General features: G+C 42.2%; 1 protein-coding gene across 1 annotated transcript; it reads right to left on the reverse strand.

The window, feature by feature from the left end:
• Window positions 1–343: 343 nt before the first annotated feature.
• LOC133156004 (zonadhesin-like) lies at window positions 344–21,633 on the reverse strand. The gene is made up of 52 exons (XM_061281735.1): window positions 21,501–21,633; window positions 21,065–21,211; window positions 19,537–19,755; window positions 19,230–19,403; window positions 18,979–19,110; window positions 18,173–18,388; window positions 17,609–17,787; window positions 16,913–17,015; window positions 16,688–16,846; window positions 16,434–16,596; window positions 15,798–15,901; window positions 15,553–15,732; window positions 15,266–15,487; window positions 14,961–15,140; window positions 14,689–14,880; window positions 14,471–14,620; window positions 14,176–14,279; window positions 13,492–13,694; window positions 12,577–12,797; window positions 12,351–12,497; window positions 12,056–12,220; window positions 11,829–11,980; window positions 11,291–11,459; window positions 11,112–11,220; window positions 10,456–10,592; window positions 10,213–10,338; window positions 9,756–9,935; window positions 8,994–9,218; window positions 8,779–8,905; window positions 8,433–8,632; window positions 8,109–8,321; window positions 7,545–7,690; window positions 7,322–7,449; window positions 7,072–7,216; window positions 6,538–6,670; window positions 6,295–6,444; window positions 6,067–6,193; window positions 5,778–5,989; window positions 5,549–5,711; window positions 5,376–5,446; window positions 4,679–4,839; window positions 4,470–4,587; window positions 4,164–4,324; window positions 4,033–4,081; window positions 3,451–3,597; window positions 3,030–3,365; window positions 2,835–2,932; window positions 2,685–2,758; window positions 2,538–2,617; window positions 1,276–1,304; window positions 1,089–1,208; window positions 344–968 (listed from the first exon to the last, which is right to left on the reverse strand). The coding sequence occupies exons 1-52, from the start codon at window positions 21,538–21,540 to the stop codon at window positions 756–758; spliced, it is 7,899 nt and encodes a 2,632-aa protein (XP_061137719.1). The 5' UTR covers window positions 21,541–21,633; the 3' UTR covers window positions 344–755.
• Between the last annotated feature and the right edge of the window lie 184 nt (window positions 21,634–21,817).

Here is a 21,817-nt window from a genome sequence, read left to right on the forward strand (position 1 = left end):
TTCACGATTTGTGTCGGTGCAACTTGTGATCACTCCCATTCAGCTGCAGACTAATCAGGGGATTCAATCTGATGCAAGTGTTAGTTTTGGAAATTGGAAAACCCCAAAATTGGGTTATTAAAACAATTGTTACTGACTGCCTCATTTTTTTGTGCGGGTTTCTTAAAAGCCAGAAAATTGCCATTTAAATTTACTTTAGTTTTTTTTTAGAAATGAGTTTTCTGCTTTTTTTTTTTAACTAAGTCTTGCAAAGAATACCTTAAAAGATCTTTATTTGATTGCAATAGTAGTACAGAGGAAAAACAATTTGATTATTTTTCTTATTTTTTTATTTTGGTTTTTTCAGAGTGTGTACAAAGACTGGCGAAGCTAGGAGTTTTTCCTGGGGGGCGGGCAAGGATATCTCAGGGAGTTCGTAAAACAAATCCCAAATTCTTCTTCTTCAAAAAAAAAAATGGTGACGTAGAAATGCAGAAAATAAATTCCGGTAAAATCTAAACTACCAGTGTTTACTTCTTTAAGCAGCCGCATAAAAATTTGGTCTCACAAGATCATCACACACCTTAGTTATATTCTAAACAGTGATCTGAATGATGCAGCACGTTTGGACTCTGTGGTATCTGTGAGCCCAGTAGCATATCAAAGCTTCAACTCTATTGTGCTGATACGTGACTATCAAGGTCACTCTTATCAAGACCTCTGTCTCTGCCGGTTGCTGGCCTCGAGCGCGACCAGCTGGAATACCGCAGGAGGGATCACAAATGTTCCGTGCCAGCGTAGCTTTCCAGAGGCGCCCGCTGAGTGGTGCCGCTGCACTCGTGCGTCCCGGCGCTGGACACGCTGCCTGGTCGCTGCCGCCCGATGCGCTCCAATGTGATTTGGAGCTCATCGAGGCGCTGAGATATGTAGCGTCTCTTCAAATCCAGCAGGAGTGTTTCATTACGGCTCAAGCTTGGCAGAGCTGACTTCTGCCACAGGACACAATCACGTGTTAGTCAAGATGTGATTTCTTGTGTTGGTTGATAATTTAATCAGTGTTTTATAAGATGAGTTCGGCAAACAAACACTTTCTAGCAACAGCTTCTTACCACAGACTGGTCTTCTTCCTCCTTTTCTGTCTTGCTCACATGACCTCTGCTCTGCAGCTGCCTGCTGATCTCCAAGAAGGCTTCGTTCATGCGATCTATCTCCTCTTCCACACAGGTCGCCTTGAAAACAGCTATTTTTATTAACGGGCTAAGAGAATGAGGATCATTTTGTTTGTGCTACACATACCTCCATTGGAGTCTCATTTGTTGGTAAAACTGAAAAAAAAAAAAGGAAGTGATTTTTGGTCAATGTTTGATAGAATTATACAAATTATACAAAAAGCAGATTATTTTTTGCCGCGCAAGATATTGGACCAATTCACCCGGAACCAAAAGTCTTTAAGCCGAAGCAAGCAGCGTGACTTCAGGGTCATTTCCTCCCACGAACATCAAATGGGGTCGCACTTTCTATTTGCAAATGGGCGTGTTTATTTGTTTGAATGAGTCGATTAGCATTATTCATGTTGGGAGATTGCAATTTTTTTTTTTTTTTTTTTTACTCCACTTTGCTTTTCTGTCTTTGCCATGATGAGAGCGGTGCTTGAAAAGGACAATTTTATTTTATTTTTTCAGGGTTGACGTTTTTAATTTCTGAATATTTAACCAAGTGCTGTGTAGACGGTCAAAATGTTTCAGGGATGTCTTGTTTTAAAATCACCAACCGGTAAAAGAAATTCAAAACATGTATTTATTTATAAGCATATTGGTGTCTATGGATTCATGCATCATTTAATAACTATAATAAAAATATATAAATAATTGGACGAGTGTGGTTTTCACAATCATTGCATATTCTTTGTTGATGAAAAGATACCAACCATGCAAGTTCATTAATCATTTTTTTTCCATCCCGGCTTATTAAAGCTGTTTTCTACCATTTTAGATCCATTGTAAATTGTTTCATGGTCCAATGCACACGTGAGTTGTTTACAAGGTAAACGGTCCCCCAACTCCAAAACAAACTGATTTAAGCCGCTGCACAATATGAATATGAATCTATTTATATGTTTATGATCGACTGACTCAATTGGTGATCTTAATAAATTTCCCCGTGATTGCTATGCAAACCAATTTCCCAGCGGGTACAATTAAGGTATCCGTTTGAAAGTACAGCGGCTGAAAAGTTGACATCGCTGCCTGCTGTGAGGCTTGCGGAAGCCCAGAGGCGTGGAGGCGGAGACGCTTGGTTTGTTTGACTAATAACAGCAAGACACTTTTGTGCTGATGGAAACACTTTTGCTAAATCAGCATTATGTTCCAAACTCCTATATAATTGCCGCTTTAGGTTGTGATCATATATTCTCATTTAAACAGATGAAGAGGACAAGTATGCCCGCGTCAGCACAACAATAATTATTTAAGTGTGGTTGGGTGTCACTATGGCTCCCTCTTGTGGTGTGAGAATGTATGTAAATTATTTTTTCCCTTCTTTTGTGTGAAGGCTCTTACCTGTCTGAGCTTCCTCAGTTGTACTTAATGAGAGATTTGCAAAGAACTGCTCTAACATGGGATGCTTGTATTTCTCCGCTCTGAAAGAAGAAAACTCGTTGCGTGAAATAAATGTAGAAATTCGACTCCACTTTTTTATTAGCTCACCTTGCGTCTAATAGATCAGTGAAAGGTACTCCTTTGGGAACTCTGATGTCGATAAATTCTTTGCTTAGTGCACCCTGGGGCGAGAAAGATTCATTCAGTCAAATGACGCCATATGGTATCAGTGGTGACATTGAAACATCAAATACGCACTTCTGCTGTGCTCTGTTTGAAAGACAGGCTAAATAGTTGAAGACTTAGAGCTGAGATTGCATCATGAAGAGCCTGCATGAAGCTCTGGGTATTGTTTCCTGGATTGAGGAATACATTTCAAATATGGTTTAGAAATAGAGAAATACTTTTCAACTGCTTCCAAAGGCTGGATTTTCAGTTTATCTTTACAATCACCTGATGCTACGTGCGCCACGGATTGAAGAACGATGGCGATAAATTGTCCCACGTGCTGGAGCTTAGCCTCGGATAGATAAAGAACTTGATGGCCGGCGTCAAAATAAAAGTCCCCTCTGCAGTGTGCCAGCAGGCAATTATCGGAGCACGCTGGCAAAAGTGGGAGAGACTTGGTTAGCGTGAGAAGCACAGAAGAGGGCAACGGGAGGCATTTCTCAAGCATCTCCATCACCCGGCAGCCAAATAGGAAAACGGCCGAGTGCGGAGGCGAGAGGCTGTCCAGCGCGGTTGGAATGAGTTGCACTTTGGGGTTCTCCTGGAATGAATGACAAATTACTGTGGAAGCAGAGGAAATGAGAGTTTATTTGGGGATTTTGGAGAACCGCTTTGGTTGCTTTGGGGGATTTTAGTGTTTGTTTACCATTGGGGAGAGGTTGAATGGGATGAGATGGGGTGGGATTCTGGAGGGATTGCTGGATCTCTTGCAGGGTCTTGTACAAGGGAGATATGCTGACTAGTTTGGCTAAATCCACATCACTGAGACAAGGAGTAGTCCTCTTTGAATGCACTAAGAAAAAAGAAATTGTAATTGACAGATAAATAAATCTTACCAAAAATTTCTTTGCCATATTTCTAAGTATTAGTCTTTTTGTTTTGCAGATGGCAGAGAAAATATGCCTTCAAATAATATGATGTCTGTCTACAGAAGTTGCTGCACCATTTGCGTTAAAATATTCGTCATTTGTATACCCAGCTCATTAAGGTAGGGGGCCGTCAAGTCAAAGAATCAAATACACAATTGAATTCTTTTTAATTCTTTTATTCTTAAGTTGACTTTTACAGTAGATTTTAACTGTCTGTGGCACTGATCAGCTTTGATTCTTTTTTTTTTTTAACTTTTGTTCACTATGCAAATTTGCTGCTTGTTGTGATGTGAGCTGAGATGAATTAACTGCCCCAAAAAAAAAAGACTAATCAATTATTTTGAAGGTTTGTTACTAACTTGCATCATGGCAAAGTGCTTCCATTTGGGTCAAATCTATAGGTGAAACCTAGACATGATAATTTGGAATCAATACTTTTATGAATTCATTTCTCTGTTATTAAGTTAAAAGTTCAAAGTGAATGTTGTACCAGAGTCGTCTCGTTACTATTCTGAGCCTGTCGTTCATGTTCCTGACTGTTGCCGTGTAAGTGAAAGGGCTGATCCTGGGTCTGCCAAATCTCTTGGTTCATCTTATTTATAAGAGTCTCCACAGATCTGAGAACAGCTTCCAGTAGTGCTGCAGATTCAACTGGTAAATACCAGAGATTAAATGAGATTCAAAAATTCTTATTTTGCTTAGTAAAATAAACGTGAAAACAAATAATTAAATCTGAATAAAAAAGATATTCATCAAAATAAAATGTATTTTACATGACTAGAATTTTTTTCCTTACCTTCATCATTCCTATTTTTAACAGTCTTATTGTACGGGTTATCCTTTGTAGCATTTTGAGACGCTAGCAGTTGTTTCAAGATATGCAGCTTTTTACCATCCATCTTCTCAAATACATTCTTAAAAAAACAAAACAAAGCAAGTGTCACTTGAGAACACCAGACAGGCTTGACGTTGTCAAAGTATCTGAAAAGTGTTTGCTCATCTCACCTGTAGGGCGTCCACCTGCTGATTAATGTTCCGATAAAACTCCTGTGTATCTTTCCGATGCCGCGCCAACTGCGAAGCCACGTGAAGGTTTTGATCTTCCAGTTTGTCGTACAACGTCTTGACGTTGAACTCCTCCAAATCGCAGCGCCCTGATACCATTCCTACGTCGGAACAGCGCTTATCACGACTCGACTCACTTCATCAGCGCCCTCGTAATAACTCTCGACTTTGACAGGACGAGATGGTGCATGTAACGAATAATAACTACACAATTAAAATCACAAAGGGTAACTGAGAGATAGAAATACTAGCACAGTTTAACGTGATAATGGCCGTTGTGTTCTCTTATCATTAATCAAATAGAGGTGGGAGCTCTTAAATGTTGCCCGGTCACGCTCCGTGGACTTTTAATGCAGCCGGCGGACATTAAAATATGCTATAAAGCTGCATGAATAATACAAAAGAGCACAATGAGGAAACTCGAAACTCGAGTCGATACAAGGTTACTCAACTGGAAGTGCCTCGCGGCCTTCATTACATTTGTTTTAGCCTTGCTATGACAATATCTAAACCATATATATATATATTTTTTTTACAGGATAATAATATTTCACAATGTTCAGAGATAGTTACAAATGTGCGCCAAATTTATTTTCAAGCTTCATTACAGATCTACATTTAAATGCGAGCTTACCACCTTTGGAGATAGTTGGCTCCTCAGCCTCAGCGCCCTCTCCGACACCTCGACTCCCTGGAGAGCCAGCGAGACTAAAGAGGACACAAATAAAAGTCATAAAAATAGGGACTCTGTAGCTTTCTTAAGTCAAAAGACAATTTAATCATCACTGCTTCTAAAACGGCTTAATGTACCTGTCTTCACTACATGAACAATCCGGAGGACGCGGAGGTTCTCCGAGACTCCGCCATTTGGGTTTTGTCCTCCACTGGGAGACCAGCTTGGCGTTGCTGGGCCAAAGAACCACAACTGTTGTGGTCACGGCCACGACGACCACAAAGAGCAAACTCAGGAGGCCTGAACAGAGAGTGGATGTCACGTTGGATGATTATGTGATAAAAAGCAGCGGAGCTGGATACTGACCTGCGATTGTCCCCCAATCTGGTAGAAGGTTTAGTCGGTGTTTCTTGATGACTCCACACCTGATAAGGTGTGCCGGGGTCATGGCCCGGAAGGTCGGGGCCCGAGGGTCACATTCTGTCCCAGCCTCACTTACCACTACCACCAAACTCCAATCTGGGACAGCGCTGTCCAGGAATACATATTTTCCCGCTTGCCAAAACGCATGAGCAAACCTGACGGGAGATCAAACAGTATGATGATCGCAAATATTGAAGTCTTGTACTCTGAAGTTATTCAAGTAGGGGCTTACCATGTGTTATTCAGATTTGACTGCTTGATGAGTGTTTGCACACGTCTGAAGACCCCAAAGTCCCAGCTGGGGTTACTGTTGAATAAGTGGTCTTTCTCGTAGAAAGGGAAGTGGCTGAGACTGCGATCTTATCGGTAGCCAATGAATTAGTTCAGTCAAAGTAAAATGAAATAAAATGAAATGAAATGAAATGAAATGAAATGAAATGAAATAAAATAAAAGTGTTACCTGTGTGGTTAATGGTTAGATGGAAAATGAGCATGTCACCGGTGGACAGACAAGCAACTGGATTTGGAATACGAGGAAGGAAAGGCAAGTCATCTTCATTATTGCGTGCGGTTCTTTTTTTTCGTGTGGGAGCAAGGACATCTATTGATTCTGAGAACAGACAAATTAAATCAGTGATTTTTCCATTTTTAATAATGTTATTACATTGAAAATATAATTATTGTTATTGGAAAGTCAAATCACCGGAAAGAAATATTTCAATGTCTTCTCTTTGCTTGGGAATCCAACCAAACACTCCTTGAGCATCAAACTGAACCAAATGGACTTTGCCAATATTCATTGCACGGGGGTCTGGTCCTAAAACATCCACTAAAGTCTGAAGGGGAAAAAAAAATTTCCAATGAGAACCACTGATGTAAGACAAGATATCAACATCATAAAACTGAAGAAAAAAACAATTAACTTTCACTTATGAAAGTGACCGCACGTCTTCTTGTTTTGCTTGTCTTGAAAATTGGAAAACCAAAGACAGCTTTGCTTCATAAAAATCCCATTAGAGTAAAATAATATTTTCATTTTGAGCCTTTGGGCCAGGAGTATTTGTCATGTTTTATTGAGAGACACTCACAAAATTGATCCAGACAGACAAACACAGTCTACCCAGAAATTCAAGGTAAATTCAAGGTACACCAGAACAAAAGTCCACATAGTAATATAAAACAGTAGCAATTAGTAATAATCAGTCAATTCTACCAAGCCCATCATTCAAAATCTTACTTTGACCCAGACTGTGCTGTCTTTTTCTTTAACGCTGAGGAGCAACTGTCCATCTGGAGCCACATAAGCTGAGAGTTGAGGCATTTTGGAGAGGCAGGAAGCGTCGCACAGCTCCTCAGCAGACACGTATCGCTGACAATGGCAGCTGGGGAAAACAATACCGCACTTGAAAGTCACGACAAACATTTTTATGGAAATTACAACACTTTTACAGACTGTGGAGTGAAACACAAATGTGAGTGTTAATCACATGCCCATCTCCACATCCAGAGTTCCTCCATCTGGTCCACATGTTACATTACAGGAGTAAAGGGAAGGTGATACGCATTCTCTGGATGCCGCAAGTCGAACATGCCCTGGAGCGCATCTTTTGTATAGCTAAAACATACACAAACATGAATACCGTACATCATATCCAGTTGGTAGTGTACATCTGACTTGCTTTCAGTATATGTAATAGAATTCCGAGTGACCTCAGGCTGGCAGTCCAGCGCACTGTCAGAAGTCGAGCTTTTGAAGTCCAGCTCGTTATAAAAGATGAAACCGGTTCTGCACAGGCAGGCACCGTCCGAGCGCTGAAAAGAGCGATTTTTGCCAGTGCAGCTACAAGATGAAGAACCTACAAAAACATAAATGTGCCACGTGGCTATTCCGGAGAGCTGTAAGAATAAACAGTATCGGCAAAAAAAAAAAAAAAAACGGGACTCGGCTCTTTCTTATCAGGTTAATGGGAAAGGAAGGATATGATTCCTTTTAAGTTGAAAATAATATCCTTCCAATTTTGTGGAAGGCCATTGTCTGATCAAGCTTGGCAAAGCAATGTTCTCGAAACAAATGAGTTCCAATACTTGGAATAAAGCCAGTTGTGGACTTTCTTACATTTTCACTTCTCTTTTAACTCATTCAGTGCCAGCCGAGTTAAAATAGATCTTCGACGTCTATAGCCGTCAATGGCAGTGAATGAGTAAAGGTGTCCTAAATAATTTTCCACATATGGTTTACAGAACATATAATAGATATGGCTGAGGCAATCTAACCTGGTGGTGAAGTGGAGGAACTACCACAAGGGAAGCAGGCCCTCTGGGCATGGAGGTGGTTGAAGGTGTTGGGCGGACATGGGTGACAGTCGCCGAGTGTCTGAGCTTTGGTCAGGTTGCCAAAGGAGCCAGGGAGGCAAGGTGTCGGTTTTGTGGATCCAGTTGGACAAACATACCCCTCGGGGCAAGAGTTGCTCTTGTAGTCTTCAGTACCTAAGTCATAAAAACACAGGAAGTGAAATATGGACGATAAGGATGGGTGGATTTCTTTTTCTATACACAAATACTTGACATTGACGGTGTCCTTTTTTTGGATGTACACACCTGGTGGGCAAAAGTATCCTGGAGGGCATGGCAGGCATTCGAAGAGAGTTGAGAGGTAAGGTCGATAGGTGCCACCTTCACATATACTGCAGCAGCACTTTTTGGATCCTCTAAGTCGGCTGATGTTGACAGGTTTTGAGCCGCCATCGCAAGACTTCATTGAAGAACTGTTGGCCGGGCAGTAGAAAGGAAACGGACAGCTGCGGAGGGAGTGCAATGAAGGTTGGTTTTTTTTTTTTTAAATCCACATACTGCAGAGTCAGTAAGCTCCCTTATCAAAATCACCTTTAAAAAAATGCCTTCTATGCCAAGAAATATTTGGCTATTGAAAGGTTAGTGTGCTCACAGTTGTTCGGGGAGATTGTAGAACCGTGACCCCGCCGGACAAATATAACCTGCCGGACAAATTTCAGGCTCAGCAGTCTGCGGTCCGCAGTATGAACCAGCTCTGCACAACTTCTCCGAGGCTGAACCTGAAGCGTCGACAAAAATTATTTTCATTCCCGTCTTTGGTCATCATCTCCATATCTGCATTTTTACGGTAAGTGTGACTAAACTCACCTACGGGGCATTCATAAGAGGCCCTACATGGGATCCCATCCACATTGGGTTCCCCGGTATCCTGTGGATCTGGACAGAAGGTCCCACCAGCACATGCTTCACATTGGCTAGGTTCAGCAGCACCAGGCAGCATCCTCTTTGTGCCCGCTGGACAGAAAATGGGTGCTCCAGACCCAGTACACCAGAATCCAGGTGGGCAAGGATTGTTGGAATAATCTGCAAGGCCTGATAGACAGTTGTTCTGAAATGAGCTCTTTAATCATTTATGAGATAGAGCTATGTTTCTAAAGACGGGAGAATCATCACATAGATATGATATCAATATGTTTGTTTTTATTATGTCTAGCAGGTGTTTTGTAGATTAAAAAAAAAAAAAAATCTTCTGTTACAAATCCACCGTTCAATCTTCAATGTCACCTCACGTAATGTGTTTTAAATTCACCGTCTTCAGTCATATTAAAACGACTCCATTCTTATCTCCGCCACAGGCTCGATGCCAAAGGATAATAGTGTGCACGCAAACTGAAATTAAAATAACCCGGAAAGGCAGTTTGCTTTCAATTTGAGTCATGTCGAGCTAGAAGACAAGCATAACGTGGTGAAGGTCCAAGCAACATTTTACACCTCATTATAAGATATTGCACAACGTGTCTACTTTGCATTTGCCGTTTTAATTAACATTATGAATAAGTCCGCCGCCACTTTAATTAACATTTCAAGGAGTAGAGTGGTGCTCATTGTTTGAGATGCTTTGTGCGGCACCTGTGCTGTTGCAGTGGGACCCGGGAGGGCAAGGAAGGCAGTCGCCTATACTGCCCGCTCCGGGATCGGCTCGATAGGTGTGAGCGGGACAAGGCTTGGGCCCGAGCCATCCGTTACTGTCACCTCCTGGAAAACTGTTACAATAATGACCAGCGGGGCACAAACGAGGATGTGGCTGGCCTGTAAACAAACGTGAGGGTGTAATTTTGGGATTTCGATTAATGACGGATGGAGTCTCTTCCACTGCACATTTATTACAGTCCGGGCACCCGGGTTGAAGAATTGATTTTATGATATCATTTGGGAGCCTTGTAGAGCCTTGGACAAAATTCCCCAGACACTGCTTTTTTTTTTTTTTTTATCCTCTTGCACACTGAGTCCAATTAGCAGCATGTCAGACAAGCATGACAGAAGTTTCACATCAGTCAAGTTAAAGCACATAATGAGCACATAATACCGGGTCGGCACCAGTGTCCAGCTGGGCATGTCAAACAATCCTGTGGGCTGGCACCCCCTGAATAACTTCTGAAGGTATTTTCAGGACACATCACAGCCTTTCCAGCACCCTCGGGACAGTAGAAACCTAAAAATAAGGATACAAAGTTACTTCTAACTTGATTGCTAATATTAGTCCTACGTTTTATTTTACAGAGAATAACTGGAGAATTGAAAATAATGTAATGCCGGTGAAGAGGTGGACCTGGTGGGCATGGTCCGGCACACTGCACCCCCCACTGACACTGGGTCAGGTCAGGCAGTGATCCCCGAGGAGTGAAATCTGCACTGCCGTAAACACATAGATACCCTGCAGCACACGCTCCTTGTATCCTACCAGCTCTGTTGGAAGGCAGAACATGTAGAAAGAATGGATCAAGGGTCACCGCTAAGGTGCCGGCGGGGTACCATGTAGCCACTAGGGCAGCCAGCGGGCATGTTTTAAAAATAGCTCAGCAGTGACGTTGTGGTTTCTTGGGAATATTAAAGAAGTGATCGGGGAGATTTTTTTGTATATTTTATTTTATTATTTATTATATTTATTATTTATTATATTTTGTTTTATTTTATTTTATTTGTATATTTTATTACTTTTTGCGTATTTGTCACAGACGTCATTATAACAATTTCTTTTGACCACAGATGTTCATTACAAGTATTAAATTGGCAGTACGCTAGCTTACGTGAGCAAAGCAGAAACACAATGATTTCCCTCTGAGCAAATATGTCCTCGCATGCATGCTAACAGTGCATCTGCGTTTCGTATCTTGCCAACGAACACGTGCCACCTGACAGGAGGTCGTGTGGGTGCAAAAGTGCTGTCATGCGTGAGCTCTGCTAGCATTTTGTTTTGTTATTTACCTGCAGAACCTCCCCGGGGGACAGGGTAAACACTCACGGGCCTCCCGTAGTCCTCTTTTGTTTGGATCACTGTACGACCCATTCGGGCATGGATGAGGCACCATGGTACCTGTAAAGAGGATGATTATAAAGTGATTACTATTTTGATTCAGAATTATATTTGATTACTTTTATTATACCTGCTGGGCAGAATGAATGCGGTGGGCAGATTTGAGGCTCGCCGAGAATGGCCTCCTCGCAGAAGAAGCCGGGTCGACAGGGGATGCAGTTGTCGGAGCCTGGATTTGGCTGGTACTCTCCACTGGGACATGGGAGAGCGAGGGCAGAACCGTTAGGGCAGTAGTGGCCCTTGGGGAAAAGCAAACATGGCATTCAAAATGGTACAGAAATAGTGTCAATAACAAGAGAATTTTTTTGTCAGATGTAGATTAGACCGAAATTGTTTTAGGGTTGGCGACAACAACCAGTATTATTTTTAATAAAATATTGTGCAATTATCAATTTTGAAAAAAAATCTAATTGCCCCTCAACATTGTGAACTTGTTTTAGGGTTGGCTACAACAACTAGTATTATTTTTAATAAGAATTGTGCAAAAATTGCTCAATTTATTAGGGCCTAGCAATTTTGAAAAATAATATAATTGCCCCTCAACATTGCGAAATTGTTTTTTAACTCTTGCACAGGAAAACAACAATCAAAGGTAGACCGAGACATACCTTGGGGCACAGGAAGGCATACGCGGTGGTTGAAGAGAAATCAAAAGGGCAGTAGAAACCGGCCGCACAGAGCCCAGTGGGGCTGGCGAGACCCTCAGCGGAGCAGTAGTGACCCGCAGGACAAGCAGAGCAGCTCTCCAATGAGACACCTCCTGCGAGAGCACGATAAAATCCAAACATTCACTTTTTTTTACAGCAAACTACCTGGACAAAAACTTCTTGATTACCAGTAGTGTTGCGGAAGCTGCCAAGAGGGCAAGGAATCGGCGAGAAGCACCCCGCCGGGCAGTAGTGACCCGCAGGGCAAGGCCCATTCTCAGCGAAGTTATCAAAGTTCTGTGGAGTTGGTCCCATGGCTCCACTTTGGCAGAAATAGCCTTCCATACAAGAACCTTGACACAATTCAAAGGGGCATTATAAACTTCCCTATTTGTCCAATTACATCTTTTTTTAGACTGCTTGTATAGTACAACAGTAGGTTGTTATTTTTTGCAAAATACAGGCCAGGGCTAAATTAAGCACCTTGTGGTGATGAAGCTCCATATGTGCTGCAGAAGGATCCAGAAGGACAGGCTGTGCAAAGCGAGTGGGAGTGTGCGCCTGTCTGATTGTTGAAAGTCCCTAAAGGACAAGGTTGAGGCAGTGCTGTTCCAACAGGACAATAGTGACCTATGCAGTTGATATGGAGTTGATTTACCTGCCAAGAGGCAATGTTTAATGATCTGACTCATACTCGACTCCCGCTCACCGAGTGGGCAGATGACGGGCTCCGAGGTGGCTGAAGAGGAACACATCATTCCTCTGGGGCATAGGACGCACTCGGCGGCTCCGGAAGCCGGGCTGTAAGAGCCGGGCTCGCACGGCAGCGCTCCGGCTGAGCCGACAGGACAGCCGTGGCCGGCGGGGCAACGGTAGCCATGGGAACCGTCGGAAGGGGCGGGACTAGAACTGCCGCCAAGGCAAACGTATCTGTTTGTAAAAGCAGAGACGACAACATTATTATGGGTTGTTAATCATTTAGGGTTAGGGTTTAAATTGTCATCGTATGAGGACTACTTCTACAAAAAAAGGATCATGTACAAATTCTGGAGAAAACCAGATTTCTCTAATCAGATGGCGTTGATTTACACCGTAACTTATTTATCCTGACATTATCAAAAAAAAGGTCAAAGACCCAAGGAGAGTGCTTCCATTTAACGTTTGCGGAGGCTACACAGACATGCATATTTCATAATATAGCAATTCCACCGCACACCAAGAATTGAACAATCTCAAGTTATCCATTTATGGTACTTAAGCTTTTGATTTGAACGGTGTTTTTTCTTCATAAACACTTGAATACTGAGCATGCAAGAAAATATGAATTCCGACCTTCCTGTCTTTGTTCTTCTGAGTGCCTTTGGTTACCTTATTTGGCTGGAACTGTACTTTCATAGAAATATGAGTAGCCAACTGAGAGCACTTTGCATCACATTAGCATTTGGCAGCAAATACTCGGCAATCTTTTCAAGAGAACTGAAAAGAGCAAAGCGAATGCCTCCCTTTGACAGTTACATAAAGGTGAGGAAAAAATACACCCTTAATTACATACTAAGGCTTAGATGGATATTATTACGCAAGTGACAAGAGTAAGCAGAAAACAGAACACTGAAATTATGGTTACCCAGCATGACACGGAAGCGCGTCAGAGAGTTGTGTACTTGCAGGTCTATCGCAAAAATGTCCAGGGGGGCAAGGGGGACAATCTTCAACCGTCTTAAGACCTCGGGAGATGGATAGCGTGCCTGCCGGGCATGGAATTGGATTTTTTGTTCCGGCGGGGCAATAGTAACCAGAAAGACAAAGATGGCTTCTGGCAGAATGACTCTGAAGAAGAGCAGAAACAATTTAGTATGTAATGATATAGTGTAGCCACAAAATGCCCGTGCTTATTTAGAGTAATACGCACTGCCAGAATGACTTCCTGGAAATGGCTGATGATAGATGTGTTACAATAGTAATGTAATGAAATATGACATTTCTTGTCAGAGCAAAGTTGTAATTGGATTTGAATAGTAGGTTGTACAAATAGGAGAAACAAAATGCAATTTTGTAGAAATACTGTCATTTGGTTATGTTGTAAACAAATCTGACATTTCATTTGATTGGGCGAAAGCTACATGAAAAGGGAAGAGGTCATCACAGGGGAAAGTGAAAATCTGGAGATTAGATGTGTGTTTCGTTTAGGACACGGATTTTCACATTAAATGGAACGGGATGTAAATATCAAGAATAAGATAGGAGGTGAAGGCAAGGACATGTAACTTATTGGATCAACGTGTTATATTTTGTAGAGGAGAAAACCAACCTGATATTCAGAAGAGTTTCTGCTGGTGGATCCAGTGGGGCAATAATATCCGGCTTCACACAATCCTGTGGGATGCGAAAGACCAGGCTGAGAACAAAACAGTCCTAAAAAAAAAAAAAAGCAAAAAGCAAAATGTTATTTGATAACATTGATTTTATATACCAACAATCCCCAAATGTGGACCAGTGTAAGACAAGTAGAAACTAAAACTTCTGAATTTTTATTTATTTCTTTTTTTCAATGCAATCTTTGGGATTTCATCAGTTTGCTCAAATGCTGTTCGCCAAACAATTACCAGCAGGGCATGGAAGGCAAGCGTCAATACTTGAGGCTCCAAGTTGGTTCTGAACAGTACCGGTTGGACATGGTAAGCCCGTTCCTTGCGTCATTCCTGGCGGACAGTAATATCCGGCAAGACACAATGTGGGCTTTACAGTACCTTCAACTAAAATGGAGAAAATAACATTGTATTAGGTCACCTGGCAATTATTCCTAAGATTTTTTTTTTCCTACCGTCACAGTAGTATCCAGCAGTACATTCAGTACAGTTGCTCAGGTGTGAGTTGCCTGTAATGGAGCTAAAAGTTCCTGCGGGACAGGGAACGGGTGCAGATGTTCCACGAGGGCAGAAGAAACCAGCCGGACACCGAGTCTGATCTGCCTTGCTCGAGCCCCAGCCACAATAAAACCCGGACCAACAGTCGCCTATGACACAACGTGGAAGATTTATTCATTGAAGGAGAAATTCATTGTAATCATCTCAAAAGTATTCTAGTTTGCTGTACCTGCTTTAAGCCCCTGTTTGCAGAAGCCGCCAGGTGGACAAAGAGACCCAGTTGTGTTGTCAGTAGGGTTTGGAAGCGAGGCTCCCATCAGGCAAAGAAATCCATCCAGACACCATCCAGAAGGTTCTACCAAACCTTCAGACCCACAGAAGAGACCTGCGGGACAGGCTAAGCACTCACCTGTAAACACAATGAAGTGACGGAGCTTGTTGATGATCATTTGAATCGGATGTGGTGGAGGACGGAAACATCTAAGACAGCATGGTGGTCCTTGAGGACCGGACTTGTGTTTCTGTGCAGTTTACCTTCAGAGGTGAGACCCTGACTAGGCCCATATGTGCCTTTGGGGCAAGGAACGGGTCGGCCATCTGGACTCTCCCTGGGACAAAAGAACCCGGCAGGGCAGGGAAGAGGACTGGATAGTCCAGAAGAAGTCCCCCTAGTTGAGCTTAGCCTGAGAGCCTCACAATGGAAGCCGGAAGGACAGCGTCTACACTCAATCTGGCCTGACAGATCCTGGTAGAATCCTGGCAAGAGATGTGTCAGATGGTGGAAAAACATTTCCAATATATAAATCAAGCTATTTGATTACCAGGCAGGCACGGCTGGCAGTCATCTTTGAATTTTCCTCCGGTTTCATTTCGGAATGAGCCAGTTGGGCAGGGGGAGGGGACATTGCTACCCTCTGCACAGTAGTGCCCTGCTGGACACACACCTCCAGACACACTCGACATTGGTGCAGCCGTCTGTGATCCCTCCAGACAGTAGAACCCTGAAGCAAAAAGGATTATGATGTAAAATGTGCATGTCCTGATTAAGCCATTTCTATGCTGATACCAGCTAAGCAGGGTCCGGATACTGCTGAGAGGCCCGTCTCTGAGCAGTAGAAGCCCGGGCTGCAATTACGACACTGTGATTGATCCATCAGCCCGCTCTGCTCGCTGTCATGTTAAATTAAAACAGCAGAGAGAAGAAATACAAAAAGTGGATTAATATATTAATTCATATTTTTGATGCTTTGTTTTTTCTTAACTCATTCCAATGGGCTTCAATTATACTAAATAAATGAATAAATTGATTTATTTTTTGATTGGATCTGTGATGTTATAATTTTTTGTTTTAAAACTAATAAAGTCTTCAGATTAGCTAGTTTTATTTAAAAGTTTTATTAGCAGATATTATTTTATATAATTTTACTGATGTATTTCAGTTTGAAGAAGGAATAACCAAGATGTTTTTTAATATAAAAATTAGGTGAGAATCGCCCTTCCGATGCTATGTTTTTATGAATTTGCATAATATAATAGGTTTCACTTTTTAAATTGAACTCCTGAAATAAACTAACTTTTCAATGATATTTTAATTTAGTAAGATCCACCTGAGGTTCATTAAAATTATGAAGCAGATGTTATTCATGAGTCTGGAAGCCTTGCAAATTGTAAATGCTTATACATTGCATGGCAGATTATGAACCTGTATGTTCCTTTGGGGCATGGTTGTGGTACCAAAGTCCCAGCAGAGCAAAAAAATCCAGGAGGACACAAAAAGCCAGTCACGTTGTCCGTTGGGGACGGTTCAGATGCTCCCCCAACACAAACAAACCCCATGGCACACAAGCCACTGGGAAAAGTACTCCCTACAGAAAAAAATCATGTAAATACATTGCTTTCATCAATCATAGATCGAGACAGTTCCAGCAGAAGTGTCAGTCTGTGGACACATTGCACCTGTTCCTCGGCAGTACATTCCAGGGTCACACGAAGAGCACTGCCACGCTTCCATCAAGCCTATCAGATTTCCGTAAGAGCCCGCCGGGCAGGGCCGTGGAGTTGCCGATTCCCTCGGACAGTAAAAGCCTCTCTCGCAGAGAAGTGCAAAGGAAGTTCCTGATTTACACGAAATTTAGATTAAATTTTTCATTTAACCGCCTGCTAATTTGCCTCGAAACTAACCTTGACCTTGGCAGTAGAAACCGGCAGGGCAGGACTCACAGCTCCCCCGGCCTTGACTGGGCTGGTAGCTGCCTGGTTGGCACGGTGTTGGTTCCGCACTGCCCTGAAGTGACCATAACGATGACATTAGTATAGATATTATATATTACTGTATTTTCCGCACTATAAGGCGCACCTCCAATTTTCTCAAAAGCCAACAGTGCGCCTTATAATCCGGTGCGCCTTATATATGGACCAATATGGATTCGTGGATGAGGACTAATTTATTAGAGTAAGCTTTACGTGTTTATTTTGTGTGTTGTGTGATAGTAACGTTTGAGCAATGTTGAGTTATTGATATATTGTTATTGTTTTCACTATTTCGAGTGTTACTATATTGCGAATGCATTGACGTTTAAGCAACGTTGAGTTATTCATTCTATACGCCTTATAATCCGGTGCGCCTTATATATGAACAAAGATTTAAAATGGGCCATTCATTGAAGGTACGCCTTATAATCCGATGCGCCTTATAGTGCGGAAAATACGGTAAGGATTGATATTATCTATCAATACTGTACGATTAAAATTTAAAACCTCATTAAAACAAACCACATGAGAACAACCTCCAGCAAGGACTTGACACAACAATTCCTCACATTATGTGACAGTGATGAGTGAAAATAGCTGCAGGACTCAGGACACTGGTTGTCTGACCTTCTCACAGTAGTGTCCCACTGGGCAGACATGCTGTTGCGGCCTCTCCGAGTTCTGTCCCGGCGGACAGTAGTAACCGTCTGCACACTGGCCACTTGGCTCACTCGAGCCTCTCTGATGACAGTAATGACCCACAGGACAGGGCCGACACGATTCCGCTGAAGACCCACCAACAGAGTCTGGAACGAATGTTATTAGAGAAGCGCTGTAGACGTTTTCACCAATGTAATTGTGTCGTAGAACTGAGTGTAGGATTATCCGCTAATGTCATAACCGAATTATCATATATAGTAGTTTCAGTCTTTTGGAATCAAGTCGCAGTTTCTAATACGTGACAACACAAAGGCGAAATTTGATACATTTCCAGCAATTTGCCGCAAGACAAGATTACAATTACTGTACATGATTAAACCACTTTGTGACGGAAATCCTTCACAAGTGCCCGCAGGAGAGAATTTTCTTCCCTATTACTGAGCTGTAAAAGGCGCACAGCAGTTCTTATAAGGGTATCAACTAAGAGGATTAGGTGTTGCATTTCAATTATTTGGGATATTAAAATCTTACTTTGTATTGTTCCAAGCGGGCAGGCAAGAGGAAGCGCTGTTCCAAGAGGGCAGTAGTGGCCTGCTGGGCAGAGGGAGGCACGGGGGTCTTCAGAACCTCTCGGGCAATAGTGTCCCGCAGCGCAGGGGCCAGCTGGGGCTTCCAGACCTGCTTGGTTGCAGTAAGAGCCCGTCTCACAAGGCTGCGGGTAGGCAGAGCCCACAGGACAATAAAAACCTGAAAAATAGAGGGAAAATATCTCTGAACTTTATCAAGAAGAACCTACGGGTCAAGTGAGGCTTATCTATGACTATGTAAATATATGAACCCCTCATATTATATACAGTATAAGCTACAAAACAAACGGACCAATTGTTTTCAAATCAGACTAGTGGAAAGTTTTCAAATATTTTAAAAAGATGATTTTTAAAAGTTAAGACAATTTGCAATTTTAGTATGATGTAAATTTGATGCACAATTCGTCTTCGCGGGCCACATAAAATGATACGGCGGGCCGTATCTGGCCCCCGGGCCTTGAGTTTGAAACCATTTCTATGCAATCCTAGAAACACTTTGCTCCAAGAATTTTAAACCTCTCCTTATATCAGTTGCTTTTGTCAACTTGTCTCAATTCCTGTGTGGGGGAGTCCTGTTTTAAACAATGTTCCCAGTTTATTTCTGAGAACTAATAAAAACATAAGGAAAAGACTAAAAAGTACAGGGGACCCAGAGGAAATCAGGAATATGTCATAGCAAAATTAAACATGACTATGTGTGTATGAGGGTGTGTAGAAAAGCCATGGAGGTGACGTTTGAGATTTACCCACCCTTGGGGCACATATCTCCCGTATAGGTGGCACATTTGCCATCGTGTAGATTCTTGAGGTGAAGCGGTGAGTGAGTAACAATAAATTGAGAATCTGAGCGGAGATCCTCTTTGACCCACTTGGAGTCTCCCTCTGTGACAGAACAGAGTGAGCAAGAACTGTTATGCTCAGTTTCCTTCACAAGCTGATTTAAACTGCTTTTTTATTTGACTGCTTGACTTCTTTTTACACTTGAATCAATTATATTTTACCGGTATTGCAGGAGTTGTGAAAGCACGACATGTTGTACATCCAGGACACGTGGTTCATTTTTACGAGATACATTTCCTGAAGTATTTCATGAAGACAGCTGAGATGAAAGGAGTTGGCTCGAGGTGCTGGACTGCTTGCACCGATGGTACAAAAGAATCCGGCAGAACACAAACCTACAACAAGAAGAGGTTATTGTTCTATTTTTAATTAGGACTAGAAATTAATCAAAACAATTATAAGATTGGAAACAAGCTAGTGTGATGCATTGCTCCATGACTGTTGGGACGGAAGGTACAATCCCATCACCTGTAGGTCGTGAAGCTCCGGGACCGAGGCAGTATTTCCCAGGTGGGCAGGGGCGGCAGTGAGACATGGAAGAAGCGCCCTGTTCAGGAAGGAAGCTACCATCAAGGCAGGGTTGGGGTGAGTCACTACCAGAAGGGCAGAAGTGTCCGGGGGGACATATATCTCCGTGAGGCTGGGAGACTGGGGACGGCTCCGTGGACCCATGTAAACAAAAATATCCTGCGGTAGAAAAAATTAAAAATAAATATATATAATAAAAAAAAAATGTTTTCAAGCTTTTTATTTTTTTTTTAAGCTATTTATTCATAAATGATGTTTTTCCTCATTGAATTCCCTCTTAGATATTAGTAGAATAAAATAAACTTTTATTTTAAATTAAATTAATTTCTTAACTTTATTTTAGATTTATGACAGAGCAAGAGCATCTGTGCTGGATTGACTATAAAATAAAAATCATGTGATTGTTTCTTATTCACAGTTCAGGCAAAGAGACTCATTCAGAGATATTCCCTTCCCATGGGAGGGGGTGAGGCATCAGACGTGGGCTGCAGGCTCCAGACGGCTCAATGAGAACAGAGCTGTTGCAGAAGGCCCTTTGGCTTGCAGTGGCTGAGGTCCGTCCTACCGAGTGACAAACTGACAGTGCCAATTGGACAGGCAGACGGAACCGATGAACCCTCTGTGCAGTAAAAACCTGAACAAAATGCTCTCATCCCATAAACTTCTCTTCTGTTTTCACAAAAGGGAGGGTGCAGATAACTATTCTACCTATGAGACAGCTGTTGCATGCAGATTGTCCAGATAAAGATTGAAAAGCTCCTGGGCCACAGATGGACGGTTTAGCACTGCCATATGGACACGCGTGGCCGGGCGGGCGGGCGCTCGCATCCTGTGGCCAAATCAGATCAAAAAGCTCATCTGGTGTTTTCTTGTTCCTGTAATGTGCATTGTGACATGCGGAATCCTCCTCACTCATGAGTATAAAGTAATGGTCATGCCCGGTAGGTCAGTCACAACATGTGCTCGTGCATCAAACAACATGTATGGATTTACAAAATGGCCATATTGATTCACTTGGTTAAGCAGCCGGCCGATGACGCTTGTATTGGACTGCCATTTAGTTTTACAACCTCCTTTCAGGATTGGGAATACATTACACTCATCTACCGTACCTTTGGGGCTTTACGGCACTGTACGGCCACCTAAGGAACTGATGTAGTTAAAAGCAAGCTGTCATCCACAAACTAGATGTTCATTGGAGAATTGACAAGGGCTGAGAAAAAATCATTTGAAGTCAGCTTTCTCATACCAGTTCTGAATAATTAGATTTCTTCGCCACTTTGGTGATTTTGGCTTGATTCATTCGATTGACTTAAAAGTGAAAGGCCCTTTGTAAGTAATTCCAAGGGAGTAAGAAGTAGGATAGCAATGCAATTTCCCTGATGCAATTAAGTAAAAAAATCAATGTGCATAGAAAAAAAAAAGTTTCAAATGCAATATTTCAATTTGCTAACATTTTCAACATTACCTGTGGTATTGATAAAAGGTGTTGCGGTTGCAGAGCCTTCCGTGCAGTAGAATCCAGGCTTGCAAGGTCCAGATGGGGATGAGAGGCCAGCTCGGGCACAGTAATGGCCAGCCAAGCAAAGCTGACACTCTTCCACAGATGTTGCGCCTTGAATAAACACGTTTTTTTTTTTTACGATCAAATCGATTACTGAAAGAGCGGCTGTGAATTGGTTAACCGTACATAGTAGATTAACCTTGGTTTTATCGAACCACAAGAGATTTGATCACATAATAGATTACGCGTATCAAATATGTTGAGTATATTAGGAGGATACGCTGTTCATAATAATGAATGGGTGGGTAATTGCTTGCTGATTATCTACATCGCACAACTTTCAATCACATGTAGCAGTCTAGTCAGGCAAATTTCCATATCAATAATTGTGTCTAATCACCTTCTATGGTGCTGAAAGTGCCTGCAGGACATGCAAGCATAATGCTGGTGCCCTCTGGGCAGTAGAACCCTGCAGGGCACCGCCCACCAGTTGGGCCATCCTCAGGCTGGGGAGAGACAGATCTGTGGATGCAGAGATAACTAGCCCAGAAGTAGGGCGATGAGGACAATTTGGAGTAGGTGATGAGGGAAAGGATAGTTGTGAAAGCACAAGGGACATTTAATTAGATAGTGTGTCCATACAAAACTTTCTAAATGGAAAATAAAATTCAAATTAAAAGTTAAATACAACTGAATTGTACTCAAGGCTGCAATTAT

The sequence above is a fragment of the Syngnathus typhle genome, linkage group LG6 (genome assembly GCF_033458585.1).
Source record: "Syngnathus typhle isolate RoL2023-S1 ecotype Sweden linkage group LG6, RoL_Styp_1.0, whole genome shotgun sequence".
NCBI lineage: Eukaryota > Metazoa > Chordata > Actinopteri > Syngnathiformes > Syngnathidae > Syngnathus > Syngnathus typhle.

Excerpts from the sequence above, each read along its gene's own strand:
- LOC133156004 (XM_061281735.1), bottom strand. The coding sequence starts at position 21,540 with ATGCTTGCATGTCCTGCAGGCACTTTCAGCACCATAGAAG. Across the intron at positions 19,756-21,064 it reads ACCTTTTATCAATACCACAG|GATATTTTTGTTTACATGGG; the intron begins GTAATGTTGAAA and ends TTTCTACCGCAG. Across the intron at positions 16,847-16,912 it reads TTTCTACTGCCAAGGTCAAG|GAACTTCCTTTGCACTTCTC; the intron begins GTTAGTTTCGAG and ends CGTGTAAATCAG.